We start from the raw sequence: 19,097 nt of genomic DNA, 5'->3' as shown, positions 1-19,097 counted from the left end.
AATGTATTTTCACTAAAAGTACTTGAGATTAGCTTGTGAGTCTGAAGATATGACATGGCCTTGTTGTTATTTCTCTGCAGTAGTTCTTATGTACTTCCTGTGTACTTCCTGTGTACTTCTTGTAGTAGGCACTTACCGGGGCATAACAACCCACTGAGCACTGACGTCCGTTCAACGTCTAGTTTTGATATTCATTTGGTTGAGTTATCAACTAACGTGAATTAAATGTGAAATCAACAAAAAAATTCCACCATGTCATTTGTATTTAGGTTAAAAATTGGGGGGAAAAGACAAAATACCTGTTGATGCCATTTTTCAAATCCAATCAGTTTTCCACGTTGATTCAACGTCATCACATGACATTTTTGTTGTTGTTGAAATTAAGTGGAAACAATGTTGATTTAACCAGTTTTTGCCCAGTGGGAAACCACTGTTCGTCATTCCTCTCTAGGAGATGTCAGGACAGACAACAACATTCAGACCATCAACTCACCATCAACTCAACGTCTGCCTCGTCAAGATTCTTCAATTCTTCTGCAAACACTTGCAAACAACCCTTTCTTAAATGCCCTCTCTATATACTCTACCCATACGCAGTACAATTGTATTTAGCATGATGATGTTGTTATTATGAGAGTGATTTGTTTCTGCCATTATTAATATCACACCAGTTTACTGTCCAGATATTACACCAGAGGATTTATGTTTACATTAGCGGATAGAATATATAACAATTTATCCATGAAAAAAACACAAATCCTCTCTTTCTAAATAGAAAAAAGGGTATATTCATCAAACGTTTTACACCATAGTCATTATTATCATCGTCTATTCTACTACATAGTTCCTCCGTTATAGACAGTTGTCATCTCTAGCTCGCCTATGGATGTTGTACAGCACAGACGCTATTGCTTGGGGACCGCAAGGAGAGAACACACTTAGCAGTCAATTACAAGAGAGAGAGAACACCATCGTCCTCATCTTCTCTTACTCTATCTGTACTCTGTGAAGAACCCAGGGATGTCGAAACTGTGTGTTTTAGCAGGGAAAACAATCTCCCTGGTGGTGTTAGCTTGATAAAGCAATTGTTATAGAGCCGCCACGTCAGATACTATGTTGTAACCGAGAGAGTGGTCTGTCTCCCTCCTACCGGTTACTCCTCAATTCAATGATGGTGTATATTTTCCCAGAATGTCAGAGTCAAAGCTTAAAGGATGCAGATGCACATTTTAAAACAGTTTACTGCAAGCTTCTCCTTTTTTATACACCTTGTCCATTCTTTGCGGTTGTGTGGTACGGGGGGTATAGTTCTTTAAAAGGCATTGTCAGATACATTTATGACTGTGGGTTTCACTTCCACCGCGGTTGGCAGTCCTTTCCCTGAGACCCACAGCCTCGTAAAAGGAGAGTGCAGGCCGGCCACCGGCGTCAGGGACGCTTTGGAGTGGCATTTCCTTAAATCCCCACAAAGGTGGTGGTTCCTCAGAGACACATAAATAAGCAGACAGGCCACTGAAATCACGGCGAGAAGCACACCAAAGACAGCGATTACTGCCGCGTGCCACTTTTCAGTGTCCTTGGCCGCCAGCTCTAATCCCTTTGTGGTGACATTGACACATTTGGTGTCGTGTTTGTAGAGGATGCCGCGGATGTCCACGCACACCTTGTACTGGGTGGCGGGAGTCAGATGTGTGAGATTGTACACTTTCACATCAGACGGTACGCGTGCAGTGAACGCCATGGTCGGGCGGTTGGGGTCGGAAGCCGTGTACCACTTTATGTTAGGAGCCAGACCGCCATGGGCGGCTTTCCAGGCCACCAGGACCGAGTTGGTCTGCACTGATTTGATGTTGACATCCAAAGAGCCGTTGGCAGGTCGGGGGAAGTATCCATCCACCTCCACAGAGACTGACTTCAGGTCTGCGCCGACTAGATTGTGGGCAACACAGGTGTACAGTCCAGCCTCGTTCTCTGTTACGTCGTAGATGTCAAATGTTCCTTCTGGGTGCATGTAGTACTTATCTGAAACGGTATTGGGCAGGACCCTGGTACCAGAAGGCGTGATCCAGTAGATGTCCGGTTCGGGTTCGGCAAAGGCCCGGCAGTGGAGCGACACAGAACTCCCGTTGTCAACGCTAACGTGCCCGGGCATGCTTTCAGGGGAGATGAGAGGCAGACAGATCTCTGTCATCTCCCTGAAGTGGACCTGCCGGACGTGCTGGCCCTCGTACTCGGGAGGCTCCACACAGAAGAGAGAATCCGGTTCCATGAAGCGTATGTTGGTCTTGTTCATGTTCATCCAGCGGACCACACAGTCGCAGCGGATGGGGTTGCTGTGCATGCTCACCTCCCGCAGGTTGGGGAGGGACTCCACGGTAATCCTGTGTAGGGCGCTAAGCGCGTTCCCATTCAGCATCAACGTCTCCAGCCTGGGCAGTTTGTAGAAAGCATTGGGGTGGATGTAGGAGAGCTTGGGATTGTTGGTGGCCTCGATCTTAGTCAGTTCGGGGAGGTTGTTTAGGGCGAAGCTGTCGATAGAGACCAGTTCCGGCATGCTGTTAATTCCCAGCTCTTTGAGGTGGAGCATGTCTGCAAAATCTCCCCTCTGTATCCTCCCAATGGGATTCTTGTTAAGATCCAGAAACTTGAGGTTCTTTAAGTTCCGTAGAGCTGCGTGGGGAACTTCAGGAAAGGTGTTGTCGTAGAACGAGATGCTCTCCAAGTTGTCGAGGCCAGATAGAGCGCCGTCGGGTAACTGCGATAGGTTCATCCTGGTCAGAACTAGACTCCTGAGATTACGAAGGGGCTTGAAGTTCATGTCTTGAACGGAGGTTATCGGATTCTCCCCAATCATGAGTATTTCCAGATTGGGCATAGTGTCGAACCACTCACTACTCATCGTCTGCAGCTTGTTGGAGTTGAGGTGGAGCCGGAGGAGATTGTGAAGGCCCTGGAACGCTGTGGGGGAGATGGATGAGATCAGGTTGTGGTTCATGTAAAGCTCCTGAAGGTTGGCCAGCTCTGCCAGGCAGCTATCTGGGAGCTGGCGTATCCAGTTCTCCTCCATGTGTAAGGACAGCAGCTGAGGCAGCCGCCCGAGGTGGATGTCACTCATTGAAGATAAGTTGTTTTGCGACAAGTCAATCTCTGTGATGTTGGCCAGGTAATCCAAAGGTTTCTCAATCTTTGCAATGTTGTTGGTCTGCAGCAATAGCACTTGTGTGTCCGTTGGTAATCTCCCAGGCAGAGTGAAAAGTCCCAAGTCATTACAGTCAACAATTGGGGCCTCCATGTAGACAGAGCTGGGAGAGAACCAGGGTCTGATTTCACACACACATAGCTGAGGGCAATCGACTCTCTCCTCAGAGGCCAAAACAAAGGCAGTCATGGCAAGGCCCACGAAGAAACGATCCACAAATGACACGTCCTTCATATTGGCCCGATTCCCTCCAGTAAGTAATTGGTCTTTGTAGATTAAGTGGTCTGAGCTGTTAACTTCACAAATAATTAATCATTTGTTGCTGTTGCTATAGCGACTCACTACCCCCCACTGGTAGGGAGGGTATCCCAGGGGGCTTTTGTTTTGTTGTGGTTGTGCTGGTGTGGCCGCTCAATTTTCCCTCCTGGGCATACGGGTTGGGGTCAAGACTTTGGTTGTGCAGGCCCAAGTAGATGACGATGAACATATACCTCAGGAAGCTACGGTCCTGCTAAGCACATCTGGGTTAGCCTCCATTAAAGCTCTGCTTTCTTTTGAAGATGAATCACATCCATCTCTCGACGTCGTTACTATCTCCCAGCATTGTTTAAATGAGTCCATTCCCACCTGTAAAAGAAGAGGGGGAGAAAAACTGTAAATACCAAGACAGAAAACCTGGGTTCATTATACCAAAGGGGATTTAGGCACATTGACATTTGTTATAGAGGCACATGGATGTGTGTTGACATTTACATTGCACGGCCCTTCAAGACACATCAGCATGGATTTAGATCTGCTTGACCTATTGCATATCATTTGGGGTCAGTTCTGCGCCCTCCTGATATAGCATTAAAGGATACATTTAGGAGGATTGAGTGCCTTTAGAGTTAAAGCAGGAAGTCTTTATTCAATTCTTAAATGGCAGGTTGCATAGGCTTAACGGGATACTTCAGGATTTTGGCAATGTGGCCCTTTATCAAGAGTCAGATGAACTCATGGATACCATTTTTATGTCTGTTTGCATTTTTTTTTTAAATTCTAACTACCAGTGATGTTTTTGCCTTTAGGCCTGGCTCGCAGTCTGCGTTCCAATTCATCCCAAAGGTGTACGATGGGGTTGAGGTCAGGGCTCTGTGCAGGCCAGTCAAGTTCTTCCACACCAATCTCTATAAACCATTTCTGTATATGGACCTCACTTTGTGCATGGGAGCGTTGTCATGCTGAAAGAGGAAAGGCCCTTCCCCAAACTGTTGCCACAAAGTTGGAAGCACAGAATCCTCTAAAATGTCATTGTATGTTGTAGCGTTAAGATTTCCCTTCACTGGAACTAAGGGGCTTAGCCCGAACCATGAAAAACAGCCCAGACCAGTATTCCTCCTCCACCAAACATTACAGTTGGCACTATGCATTGGGGAAGGTAGCGTTCTCCTGGCATCTGCCAAACCCAGATTCGTCCACTGGACTGCCAGATTGTGAAGCGGGATTCATCACTCCAAGAGAACATGTTTCCACTGCTCCAGAGTCTATCTTCGATCTTAGGCTTGTGCGCGGCTGCTCAGCCATGGAAACCCATTTCATGAAGCTCCAGTGGCAGTTTGTAACTCAGTAGTGAGTGTTGTGCTTCAGCACTCAGCGGTCCCGTTCTGTGAGCTTGTGTGGCCTACCACTTCGCTGCTGAGCCGTTGTTGCTCCTAGATGTCTTCACTTCACAACAACTGCACTTACAGTTGACAAGGGCAGCTCTAGCAGGGCAGAAATTTGACGAACTGACTTGTTGGAAAGGTGGCATCCTACAACAGTACCATGTTGAAAGTCACTGAACTCTTCAGTAAGGTCATTCTACTGCCAATGTTTGTCTATGGAGATTGTATGGCCGTGTGCTCGATTTTATACACCTGTCAGCAACGGATGTGTCTGAAATTGCCGAATCAACTCATTTGAATGGGTGTCCACATACTTTTCTATACATAATGTTTGTCACTAGGGAAAATACGGGAAAAACATGAAGCAAATGAAGTAAAAAGTACCTCTTTCATTTACAAGTACTCATGAACACTTCACGCTATGAAAATGAATATTTATCAGCATGCACTTTCACAAAATATTGCTGCGTTTCTGTATATTGTTTCCTCTCTTTGCTTCCCTCTCTACAGTTAGGCTGCTGCTCTTTGTCATTTGTCAAACATTAAACACTTTTTACTGAACAAATGGGTTTGATGGTGCTTGTCATGACCTGGGCTGCAGAGCAACAAAACGCCAGACAGAGCCACAAGACGAAGAGAAGAAAAAGGGAAAGGGAGAAAGAAAGAAATATAGGGGGAACGAGAGAGAGAGAGAGAGAGAGAGGAGGGGTGCACTGCACCAGAGACATTCCATCATCCTCATTTCTGTTTCCACCCCAGTGCTCCGAGACTACGATGGAGAGGAGCAAGTCCGAACGGTGCTACAAAAACGCCGCAGTCTGCCACGATGGCAAAACACTGCCCACTGTTGGAGTGTGTGGCTGAGAATGTGGTTTTCGATGAGGTAGGACGAGGGTGAGGGTGGAGGAGCGGCGAGAGAAGGTGGGGGGGCACCTGGCACTTTAATAAGTGGTATACCCAGAGCAATCTGAAAAACATGGTTACCCTCGCTTTCCCTCGGGAAGCAATGACTCTCATTGTATCGCTCTGCGCTAAAACTTCATTTACAACTATAATGTTCTTCTATGGTGTTTTGGGTTCTCACCCCCCGTTTCCTCTTATCCCTGTGTTTACTAATCACAATTAGAGGCACCTTAATGTGTCTGGGCTAAGCGTTACTGCATCCATCGCATGTTCCATCACAGCGGGCAGCCATTGTTGGATCCCTTAGGGTCTGCTGCGTTGTTATACTGTTGGTCACCCGCCTTGCCTGCTAATTGGCTAAATAAGACATTCATTGGATATGACTTCCATTGGGTGATCAATATCTTTGCGAGTCAACCAGGCCCCTTCACAGCAGCCACAAAATGGATGCTTTGAACATACAGGAATCTGGGGGGTCTGTAAAAAAAAAAAAAAGATAAAAGAAGGAGCTGCCACACAATACATTCAATGGAACCATACTTTCTTCCTGGATTCCTTCAGATTTGGCACGGTGATATGGCATCCGGATGTTGGAACGGTTAGCAAGGTAGCCTAAAGTGCTGAGGTGTTGATTGTACAGCGGAACAAAGCACTGTGTTCATATCCATTTTAGCGTCAGTTCTTAAAAATCCCTCCTACACATGAAATGTAGCCTATTGTATGATTATTTTGAGGTTAGAGGTGGATTTCAAATGGGGTGGTGTGCCTGGATAACATAACAGCGTTTGCTCAGTACTTACTCATGTGTGAGTAAATTGGAGTTATGATAATCGCAACTTGATTCATGAAAATGGAAGTTTGGCCCTACAACTTATTTCTGGTTGTGTTCACACCATGCATAATATTTTCTTAGCCTCTCCCATTGTGTAATGACAAGAGGGCTAGAACTATTCCACACACTGCAGCGCTGTTGCTTTTCCCTCCACACAATAATCATAAATAATACAGGTGTTTAGCCTTCACTTTTGGACAAGGTTAAACTTCCCGAGTACCAGTACTTTAGGGAAGTCAGATGATCTATTGTATGAGTGTGCATAGAGCGTATAATAAATTATATATTATTAATATTAATAAATGAATTGAAACATCACACAGAATGTTGAGAGACAGGTGTTATTGGTGATGTGCTCTTTTGCGATACTGTTCAATCAACAATAAGCTTCAATATGTTCAGACATCCCTTCTGAACTGAACCTAATTCAACGCCCGTGCTCTCTCTGCTTTTATGCTGATGCTGACCACTTTCATGATAGGAACAAAATACCTGAATTACTTCAACATTATGTTTGTAACTTAATAATGTTAAGTAAGTCCACTTACTAATGTTTAATTCATGACCCAACGGTGAGGAGGATGTCTCCGTGCTCTGCTGCTCTACTGTTCAACAGAACATTAAGAGACATTCGTCTGGGGACAGAGAAATGGGGAATTGGAGGTGACACCGACAGAACCTTCAAGCCAGGCTACAGCATTTGAAACGTTTAGGACAATGTCTGCTTCATAAGAAAATGGTGTAAAGGAGATGACGATACGAAATCGCTAGGTTTAAATAGCCTATTCAGCGGTATTCAGTCTCCTAGCCTTATAATCCAAACGTGAGAAAGTGGACATGTTGGAAATACTACCCCACGCACTGTGTAAGGGAAGAATATCCTCTAGTTCCTGTAAACGACACACTACACACAGCCTGCAACAGTGTGTGTGGCAAAAGGCTCGTACACTTAACTACTGTCCGTAGACCAGAATTCAAGTGTTTACAGCACTTGAACTAACATGTCAGTGTGAAATCAGGTCAAGTTGGTTTTCCCCCCTTTCAATACAGAATTAATTTCCCCCACAATATACTGTTCAATTACCAGTAGTTAACAGGAAGAAATAGGGAAAATAGTAAAAAAATGACTGCCAGGGTCTCAATACCATCACATTAACCTCCAGTGACCTGAGGAAGTCGTAATTAAACACCTTAGCCCAAGACAGATGAGGGAAATCAGCCTTAACCCATTTAAGGTGAAAACAAGAGTTCCAAGGAACAAAGAGGGGAGGAGGGAAAACTGGAGCTTGTTTGGCGTTAAGTGGCAATAACTTGCATAACGCCTCGCGGTTCTCAGACAAAGAGGAATGCGGTTAATACCGAAGCCAAATGGAATTATAAGACGGATGCTCCTAATCAGAGTCCTGATGCAGTGCAGCATCAACAGAACGACACGGCGAAGGGAGAAATAGAAATAATAGCTACTGCTTCCAATGTGTCCAGGCCAGTGTCCTATGTACTAAAACTTTTCGTTTGGCTCTTCGCTACGGCATTTTGGATTTGAGAACAAAAGTTGAATATGAGTTGACAGTACAGAATGTCACCTTTAATTTGAGGGTATTTTCTTACATACAGTATCTGTTTTACCATGCTGTGCTGTCATGTGTTTTGACTAAATGTAATACACTATAAATACATTTGTCCAAATATTTATGACGCCTTCAAATGAGTGGACTAGATACATATCTAGTCGCTAGGGCTGCTGAATCAACTGCACCTACCAACAACAGCGTGAAACTAATACAAAGAATAGGAACGCAAGGCTTTCTCGTTGTAGTTTTTTACAGAGATGTTTGGGGATCGACTAGGAATTGCCTCATCACTGCCATACACCGTGCCGAGAGACAATAGTTTCTTCTCCTTAATGAGTATGGATCAGAGTACATCCCCAATGATTTCTAGAACACCAACACATTCCAACTGTTCTGATTGGTCCTAGAAAGCAGCATTTTGAAAATTCTTAATTGGCTTTGATACTCTGGTTGGTTTAGAGATGATCCAATAACTGATGACTTTGTTTTGTACAACACCCCTCGTTTTCTCATTACCCCAAACGACTTCAACGATGGCAGTCTCAGACCGAGGTACGTAGTGAGCATAGAGAAGCGGAAGAATTCCGTCCGGACTCTGTGACGGTAACTCAGCCATGACGCTGTGGCTCAGCTCATCCTCAAGCAGCCAGCCTGCACTGTTAGTTTTGTGGCTAACTGCTTGTTTTAAGTGAATTCCTAGTCTGGGGAGGTCGGCTGGGGTCAAGTGGAGATGAGGGGGGATCTGGAGAGGATTACTTTTGAACATGTACCTGCCACTTGTTTATGCCAATGTATTTATTAGTATGGAGGTGGAACGGGGATGTTGCGTTAGATTAACAAAAGGTTGATTAAATGGATATTTCTCAACAGCATTAGAAACGTGGTCAAATTAGGCTGGGATCGAAAGGTGAGGAATATAGAGACCATTACGTTGGCAGTGTGCAGTCGCTAGATGATATGTTGTAAGAAACGAAAGGTACTGTCTTACGTATGAAATAAACATTACATTCTGTTCTGATCACGGGTTAGAAAAACTCCCGGGATGTACAGTAGATTCCCAAAATGAAACGGTGGATGTACTGCATCTATCGTAGGTGTTGAAAGGGAACATATTGGCCCTCAGGGATGTGATTATGTAGCCTATACCGTTTAGCTGGTAACAACGAAGTATGATATCTGCTGAAAGGTAGACATTACCCTGGCAGGGCTAAAACTGTTTCCCCGACATAAAGGTCATATGTAACTGGAAAGTAGGGCAGCAGAGGAATTGCCTCCTTTTTGCAGGAGAAATGGCCTGTGTATTTAAGAAATGGTTCACAGGAATTCTGATCCATTGGTTATAATCCTCAAAGGCTCTCTCTTCACCCCTCCTCTCTCTCTTCACCCCTCCTCTCTCTCTTCACCCCTCCTCTCTCTCTCTTCACCCCTCCTCTCTCTCTCTCTTCACCCCTCCTCTCTCTCTCTCTTCACCCCTCCTCTCTCTCTCTCTTCACCCCTCCTCTCTCTCTCTTCACCCCTCCTCTCTCTCTCTCTTCACCCCTCCTCTCTCTCTCTCTTCACCCCTCCTCTCTCTCTCTCTTCACCCCTCCTCTCTCTCTTCACCCCTCCACCCTCTCTCTCTCTTCACCCCTCCTCTCTCTCTTCACCCCTCCTCTCTCTCTCTCTTCCTCTCTCTCTCACCCCCTCCACCCTCTCTCTCTCTCTTCCTCTCCCCGCTCTCTCCCTCTAATATCTCCCTTCCCTTCTCTCTTCTCATCCTACTCTCTCTCTTCACCCCTCCTCTCTCTCTTCACCCCTCCTCTCTCTCTTCACCCCTCCTCCCTCTCTCTCTCTTCCTCTCCCGCTCTCTCCCTCTAATATCTCCCTTCCCTTCTCTCTTCTCATCCTACTCTCTCTCTTCACCCCTCCTCTCTCTCTCTTCCTCTCCCGCTCTCTCCCTCTAATATCTCCCTTCCCTTCTCTCTTCTCATCCTACTCTCTCTCTTCACCCCTCCTCTCTCTCTTCACCCCTCCTCCCTCTCGCTCTCTTCCTCTCCTGCTCTCTCCCTCTAATATCTCCCTTCCCTTCTCTCTTCTCATCCTACTCTCTCTCTCTTCACCCCTCCTCTCTCTCTCTTCCTCTCCCGCTCTCTCCCTCTAATATCTCCCTTCCCTTCTCTCTTCTCTTCCTACTCTCTCTCTCTCTCTCTCTCTCATTTCCTTCTCTCTTCTCATCCTGCTTTCTCTCATTCTTCTCTTCCCCAAATGAAACCACCATAGTGGGTTCCTCTCCACCTCCACTCCATTCAACCCATTAGCATCACTATCTCCAATAGAGGAAAGGCACTGTGTCTCCCTGACCTGCCTGTTTGACCGCCTGATTCCCTCCCAGTCTCCATGCCTGTCTGCCTGGCTGGCTATGTGCTGCATGGATAAGCGCATTGGTGGGTGGCTTTGTGAGCTTCCTGTCCCTTCCTCTGCCCTTCACCTCATTGATTTGCCATTACACTTTTTTTTCTAAGGTCAGGGGAGAGTCCATTAAACGCTGGCTACTATGCAGTGTGTGTGCATAATTACGTTTTGTGTGGTGGTGTGAAAAGGGGAAAATGTTTCCCTTCACACCTGCTCTTGCATGGCCGCAAATCAGCAGCGAGTTAACAGTTAATGTGGAATCAATGTTCCAAATTAACCACAGGACACCCCAGGTCTGAGCTCAGCCTAGCTCAGCCGCGTGCCTCTCTTGCTCTACAGCCAGTGCCCTTGGGCTGAGTAAGGGAGAAACAGAGAGCACACACACAAAAATCACATGCACACAAACATTCGCCTACAGGCAACTACAGACCACACACGAACGGACACATGCATGCCAAGGCACACACACACACACATGCACGTGTATAAGCACATGTGCACAGGGTTAGCCCATCTGAATGACAGAATAAGGCATCCTTTTATAATGGCGCTAAGTCAGACATTGATAAGGTGAAAAACATGGCGAACACACCAAACACTTATTTATCTCCCTAATGAAATCGAATGGTATCCATGCTTTGTTGTCATGTGTTGCTGCCTTGCTATGTTTTTGTCTTAGGTCTTGTGTTGTCTCTCTTGTTGTGATGTGTGTTTTGTCCTATATATATATATATATATATATATATATATTTTGTTTTTTTGTTTTTGTTTTTTTGTTTTTTTGTTTGTTTGTTTGTTTTATCCCAGCCCCCATCCCAGCAGGAGGCCTTTTGGTAGGCCGTCATTGTAAATAAGAATTTGTTCTTAACTGACTTGCCTAGTTGAATAAAGGTCACTCATCTACATAATTCTCCTTGCAGTTGTTAACCAGAATGAAAGAAGGCAGCGATATCACTCCAAGCCGGGAGGAAATTGAATCTGCAGGTGCAAATGTGGCATGTTTCCTCCCTTGGAGATAGATGCACAGCTATCTATATTTATATAAATAATATATATCTGGTCAAGAGGCCACAAGCCTGCAGGGACGAGGTTTCCTTCAGCAGACAGAATCAATCTTTACATGCCACTGAAACGCATTTCATTTCAGCTCGGCCTTCTTCACTATGATTTAATGGCTCTGGTACCTATTGTTTCCATTCGCCTGGGCTCCGAACAGGCCTGCGTAGGCACCTAGAAATGCAAGATGGTTTGCGATATCAGGTCTGAATTGGCTCGCTAGAGGTCTGTCTTTACTGACGTTGTCTAGTAACCGTGCACATTCACTGCCCTCCGTATGCATTTGGACAGTCAAGCTCAAATTACAAATGTATATAGTCCAGCATGTTGGATTTGAAATCAAATTGCTTTGATATGAGGCGACAGTATAGAATGTCACATTTTAATTTGAGGGTACGTTTATACATATCTGTTATACCATTTACAAATGTCAAATTCACTTACAGTGTATCGAAGTAGTGAAAAGTCTAGTATTTGGTCCCATATGTCTTACACTACATCAAGCTTGTGACTCTACAAACATGGATGCATTTGCAGTTTGTTTTGGTTGTGTTTAGGGTCACGTTTCGGGCCAATAGTAACTGAATGGTGAATGATGACTGGAGTCATTTTCTTTCCAAGTGAGTAGATAAGACGTTTCTGAACACTTCTTACTGAATCCCGATAATGCCATGATTTTGAAAAATGATGAATGAATAATTAATAAAGATGATTGAGATTCCATTCAGAGGCTACAACAAAACCCTCTAACCTCTCACCATTATCAATAACAGAGGAGGTTAGCTCTTTGGGGGGGGGGGTATGATCTTTAGTCATGATTTTGCGGGTATGAGCATCATTAGTCATGATTCCTTCATGATTATCTAGAATCATGGTAGCATCCACATTAATGTAGAAGTGTTCAGGAACATCTATTTACAATAAAATGTACTCCAAAATGACACAATACATTCACCATTCAGTTCCATTTTTCCAAATACTTATGACTTCTTCAAACGGGGGGGACTAGATACGTAAAGTTATTTCATTTCTTAATACTTGATATTTATGAAAATACCCTCAAATAATTCTGTACATTTGGTCCAATAGCCTCATATGAAACATTTAAATCACAAATCCAACATGCTAGAGTTCGGCGCCAAATGTAAACTATTAGCTTCACTGTCCAATTACATACCCAGGGGAATGTGTGTCAGTGTGTTTCTGCGTGCGTGCGTACGTGTGCTTGCATGTCCACTGTACGCGCGTGTGTGTGTGTGTGTCTGCGTGCGTGTGTAAGTCTATGATGCACGTGTCTGCGTCTCCGTAAATCCATCACTCTGTCTGGGTAGCTCACGATTGCGTGTCTGCCTGGGTCTCAGTGGTATCGTGTCACTCCTAAGCAATAGCTTCTCATTAGTGTATCCAGGGCTACACATATTAATCTTGAATATTACGGAACACATCGTCAGCACAGCAGCAATCCTCAGATGTCTCTCCTCGATTTGAAAAGGCTATTTGCATAGGTCCCTCTTATCATGTTCCCTCTCTGATTAAAATCTATTTTCCCTGAGACTTTAGGAGTTACCTTTCAACGGATGAAAGGGTATCGCTACATTTCGACAACCTTTTCAGACAGGATTAGAACATCTTAAATGTCATTGATGCAGGTAAACAACAACACTTTGATTTTGAATTTATACTTGCTTTTCTTAACGTGTGCCCAACCCAAATCTGTTGGTAAACAGAAGGCTGTCAGCTATGTTGGGCTGTTACTATACTTGTGTGCTTGAATGCTCTGAACTCTTCCCCTCTATCTGTCTGTCTGCACCACGGTTTACATGCTGTGTATTCAGGTATCAGAATCAAACCAGGGGCTTCTTGTAATACATCATTATGCAACTAACAAGTCATAAGGCGCAGTGTATTTTGACATTGAGTATAGGACTGAGAGTTAAACCCACACATCTTTGCTCCTCTTCATAGATAGATAGCCTAGAAAATTGTACTCAGGGTACATGTAAATTCTCCTCTAAATACATACACCCACACGCTGGCACACTTCACTGTATTAGGCTATTGTGTGAGAGAAACCTATTTAAATCCTGTTTCATATAGGCCCAATGTAATGTAGCCCTAACTTGATCAATAGACCTGTTAACACTGTACTCTGTTGCAAGAGATGTTGGGGAAAAAAAGAGTTGTTGGGGAAAAAAAGAGTTGTTGGGGAAAAAAAGAGTTGTTGGGGAAAAAAAGAGTTGTTGGGGAAAAAAAAGTTGTTGGGGAAAAAAAGAGTTGTTGGGGAAAAAAAGAGTTGTTGGGGAAAAAAAGAGTTGTTGGGGAAAAAAAGCAATGATGTATTTTGAACTAAATTAAATCACCATTTGACTTGAGGATTTTTATTCCCACCTGAGAGGGAGAAGTAATTATATGGTTAGGGCTCCGACTCTTAAAATCCCAGGCTAAACACATAGCATTACAGATTAACTCAGTAAAGTGAATAGAAATACTCATTTAAAGAGAAGGGGATTATAGATGGGTTGGCTGACAACGTCACAAAAATGATGTGCACGCATTCGACGTGGACGGAGGAGCGTTTTGTTATGATTCTTACTGGTCAGAAAGCTATCAACAATGACAAGAACCTACCATGTGGAGAATTGTACGTGGCACGTTTCAGCTCGTTGTATGTTGTTATTGATACCATGTCTTGTTTTGAGGTGTTTTGACTGATGTCATGTCTATGCTAATATGGCAAAGCTTCTGCAAAAAAAAAAAAAAAAAAAAAACTGTGATGATGAATTTGAGAGACAACAAGTGCTCACTGTACAAATGCATTTATGTTTCCAATGAACATTTGGAGACTAAATGTAGTTTAAATGTTGTTAACAGTCTAAGCCAACCCCGTCTGGTTTGCCCCATGTTGCTAAACAACCAACCCATCTATAAACTTACACAGAGCTCTGATGACAACATCAAAATGTAAGGTAAACAGTACTGTATGCATTGTACAGTAGACTAGGCTACATATGAATTATGTTACATGGAGACCGGCTACTGTGCAAATACTCTGCTACACAGAGCGATGGGATGTGGTGGCCTTGGATAGGCGTGCCAGGCACACTGTTTGGTCTGCCATTTTCCCACCACAGGATGAAGATGGTCTCCATCAGAGGCCAATTACAATGCTAAAATGGTGGTTAGGTTTCATGGTGAGCATTGAGCAATGCTATATCATTTCATATTGAATAGCTGTTGGTTTGGCTTCTGTCTGGAAGAGGGGGGTTCTGGACCTACTGTGCCCATGTTCAGTATAAACTCCATTGGTGTTCAGAAGCACCAAGGTAGACTGACTCACTGATCCAGCAACAGGGTAAACACTGTCAATGGACAACTGTGCCTCATATATGGGATACATTATAGTAAACCTTACATGTTGACCTCTCATTGGAATATTCCATGAGCGTTGGAGAGGTTATAGTTGGGAGAGAGAGAGAGAGAGCGAGAGAGATAGAAACGCCCCATTGCAGTTAAGGGATTAGAGACTCGCTGCTTCTCTCTCTAAATCCTGCAAGGTGTAGGTCAGGCTCCGCAGATATGTGGTTAAGTGATTGTGTTCAATGTGGACTATGCTCTGCAGCTAAGATGTCTCGCCGTGACAGGGGTAATTACGCAAAAGCTCCGGATGCAACGTGCAGAAATGGTGCTGAAGCGAATGGATCTATCTGATGCACCACGCATCGTGGGAGTGTGTGGGTTTGCGTGTGTGTTGCGTACAGCCCCGGGATAGGCCTATTAGTTATTTCGTGGCAGGTAGCTACTGAGAACGAGTTATCTTTGATAGCAACAGGATGATTCAACGGAGAGCAAAGCGAGAGGGGAGGGAGAGTTTGCCACCATTCTGAGGGTTTCTAGACGTGCCTTGTGTGCGCGCTCTCTAAATGCATCAGCAACAGGACGCACATCATAGCATAAATATACGCACAAATCCACCTGCTTCACACACACATATATATATATATATGTATTCGACGTCGTATCTTTTTGGTGTGAATTCATTCATATTCCATTTCCATTATAAAGCACATTCTGCATAGTTGCGCAAAAGCTTTCCTGCGTCTGAAGGTTCGAGAACAATCAGTAGTAGCCTTCCAAGCTATCATGCTTGTCCGATTGTTACATTTGCAGTAAAACATAACGGTAACCATTTTGATACATACTATTTTATATAGCTTAGCAACACCTTTCTCGTTATACTATTATTTACTGTGTCGTCAAAGCCTTCCCCAAACCAGATATTTCCCGTTAACTTCTTGGAAATACGTAGTGCAACAGTGGCGATATGGAATACGCTCCACATATCTGCTCTCTAGATGACTGTATACATATTGGAGAAAAGGGGGAACTCACCCGCAGTAGTCATCTTCATCGACCGATATGTATTCCCTATACCCCCATCTAGTGCACTGGTCCAGAGACGGAGGAGAGAAAGCGCGCAACACAGACAAGCCTAGACGGCAGCTTCTTATTTTTACGCAGTTGGAGAGACCAGCTCCAGCTTTTCCTTCTTCACAGTGTTGTTCCCTATCAGAAAACGGAAAGTCCACAAGCAGAGAGAGCTGTTGGGTTGGTAGAAGAGCCTCTATCCCCCGTGTCCTTTTCCACGGTGGTTAACGGCGCATCTCCCCCTCGATCAGCTGTCACAGAGACATGGTGCTTTCTGCTCAACACTCATTAATTTCGGAACAACCCCGGCTCTTCAGAGAACAGCCAATAGCGTCAGAGATCCAGGCACGGCGCTCGCAGCATCCCGCGTCTGGTTGGCTGAATTCACACGTCTGTCCTTTCTTCCACCCTCTCTTCCAGGGAGTCTTGAAGCAATAAGGAGGGAAATGAGATGAGGGTGCAGGAAGAAAATGGATATCTGTACCTATTAGAGCTCGCGCTCGGACTGAGTCCCAGGGGGGTTTGAACACATTGTTCTACAAACGGATGTTCCTGCTGGGTCGGAGAGGTTATCTCTCACCTTGGAGAATGAGATATATCTCGCCTGTCGGAGTCCTGAAGTTCAGAAGCTCCGTTCCTGTGTGGTTTATCAGTGGTTTGGAACAGATAGTCTGGATTCCCACACCCTCTGTAGTTACTTCCTTGTAATAACTCCTGGAATGAATCATGTAAAACATCATTAAGCTTCTCATAATGAGAAGTTCTCGACTTTTAAAGTGCCCTTACTTTGTCAAGGCTTCAGCGGCCATCAACCCCCTAGCTTTCAGAAAGGAGCCAACTCCATTTTCAGGGATGAATGAATTGTGAAGGAAGTTGTCCTTAAGCTGGCTTCGCACTTTTACCACCCATGCTCAGACCTTCAGAGTTGACCCAGGGTACTGCACACACACACTCTGACAACAGGGACATAGTTCATAATAAAACTCTCAATGGGGTGAATGGCAGTAATTTTATGTGGTGCATGACTAGTAGGGGAGAATGGGGTAAACTGAGCCAAAGTGTTAGTTGAGCCACCCATTGTTTCTAAACCATACACAACATGAATCATGTGACCAACTACACTACCAGTCAAAAGTTTTAGAACACCTACTTATTCAAGGGTTTTTCTTTATATTTACTAGTTTCTACATTGCAGAATAATAGTGAAGACATCAAAACTATGAAATAACACATATGGAATCATGTAGTAACCAAAAAAGTGTTAAACAAATCAAAATATATTTTATATTTGAGATTCTTCAAATAGCCACCCTTTGCCTTGATGACAGATTTGCACACTCTTCATTCTCTCAACCAGCATCACCTGGAATGCTTTACCAACAGTCTTGAAGGAGTTCCCACATATGCTGTGCACTTGTTGGCTGCTTTTCCTTCACTCTGCGGTCCGACTCCTCCCAAACCATCTCAATGTGGTTGAGGTCGGGGGATTGTGGAGGCCAGGTCATCTGATGCAACACTCCATCACTCTCCTTCTTGGTAAAATAGCCTTTAACCAGCCTGGAGGTGTGTTGGGTCATTGTCCTGTTGAAAATGATAGTCCCACTAAGCCCAAACCAGATGGGATGGCTTATCGCTGCAGAATGTTGTGGTAGTCATGCTGGATAAGCATGCCTTGAATTCTAAATAAATCAGACAGTGTCACCAGCAAAGCACCCCCACACATCACACCTCCTCCTCTATGCTTTACGGTGGGAAATACACATGCAGAGATCATCCGTTCACCCACAACGCGTCTCACAAAGACACAGTGTTTGGAACCAAAAAGCTCCAATTTGGACTCCAGAACAAAGGACAAATTTCCACCAGTTTAATGTCCATTGCTTTTGTTTCTTGGCCCAAGCAAGTCTCTTCTTCTTATTGATATCCTTTAGTAGTGGTTTCTTTGCAGCAATTCCTGTGGCGGTCCTCATGAGAGACAGTTTCATCATAGAGCTTGATGGTTTTTGCAACTGCACTTGAAGAAACTTTTGAAGTTCTTGAAATTGGCCGTATTGACTGACCTTCATCTCCTAATATAATGATGGCTTGTCGTTTGTCTTTGCTTATTTGAGCTGTTCTTGCCATGATATGGACTTGGTCTTTTACCAAATAGGGTTAACTTTTGTATACCCCCCCCTTACCTTGTCACAACACAACTGATTGGCTCAAATACATTAAGAAAGAAAGAAATTCCACAAATTAACTTAAGAGGGCACACCTGTTAATTGAAATGCATTCCAGGTGACTACTTCATGAAGCTGGTTGAGAGAATGCCAAGTGTGCAAAGCTGTCATCAAGGCAAAGGGTGGCTATTTGAAGAATCTCAAATATAAAATATATTTTGATTTGTTTAATACTTTTTTGGTTACAATATGATTACATATTTGTTATTTCATAGTTTTGATGTCTTCACTACTATTCTGCAATTTAGAAAATATTTGTAAAAATGTAAAAAACACTTGAATGAGTAGGTGTTCTAAAACTTTTGACCGGTAGTGTATTTAGAAGGAGGTCATCATTTCATGGCGTCTGTGAAGGAAAAATCCACATAGAAAAAGTGGTAAGCAAGTTAGGTCCAAAACACAGAACACAAAACACAGCGTTTGCAGTTCTTGACACAAACCCGGTGAGCCTGGCACCTACTACCATACCCCGTTCAAAGGCACTTACATCTTTAGTCTTGCCCATTCACCCTCTGAATGGCACACATACACAATCCATGTCTCAATTGTTCTCAAAGGCTTAAAAATCCTTCTTTAACCTGTCTCCTCCCCTTCATCTACACTGATTGAAGTGGATTTAACAGGTGACATCAATAAGGGATCATAGCTTTCACCTGGATTCACCTGGTCTGTCTATGTCATGGAAAGAGCAGGTGTTCCTAATATTTTTTTTACACTCAGTGTATATCAAATTAAAAGCTATAAATCGGTTTTCAGGGTGGTACTATGTTTATTATTTGAATGATTTATTCCTTCCCGGACCCTGTTTATGAAGGAATTCTGCGAATATTCTGCAAATGGTGACATTTTAGACAT

At 44.0% G+C, this 19,097-nt stretch overlaps 1 protein-coding gene across 1 annotated transcript in view; it reads right to left on the bottom strand.

Annotated features, from left to right (window-relative positions):
- The window catches only part of LOC112216855 (leucine-rich repeat neuronal protein 3), a 16,381-nt gene extending 85 nt beyond the window's left edge, over positions 1-16,296 (bottom strand). Inside the window, exons 1-2 of the mRNA XM_024376994.2 lie at positions 15,985-16,296; positions 1-3,826 (exon numbers count right to left, since the gene is read on the bottom strand). The exon at positions 1-3,826 is cut by the window's left edge and continues 85 nt beyond it. Of these exons, the coding sequence (XP_024232762.1) occupies positions 1,313-3,433 (2,121 nt within the window). The 5' untranslated portion in view covers positions 3,434-3,826; positions 15,985-16,296 and the 3' untranslated portion in view covers positions 1-1,312. The remainder of the gene's footprint in view (positions 3,827-15,984) is intronic.
- Between the last annotated feature and the right edge of the window lie 2,801 nt (positions 16,297-19,097).

This window comes from Oncorhynchus tshawytscha, linkage group LG17 (genome assembly GCF_018296145.1).
Source record: "Oncorhynchus tshawytscha isolate Ot180627B linkage group LG17, Otsh_v2.0, whole genome shotgun sequence".
Classification (NCBI taxonomy): Eukaryota; Metazoa; Chordata; class Actinopteri; order Salmoniformes; family Salmonidae; genus Oncorhynchus; species Oncorhynchus tshawytscha.
This window is presented reverse-complemented; position numbering and strand designations above follow the sequence as displayed.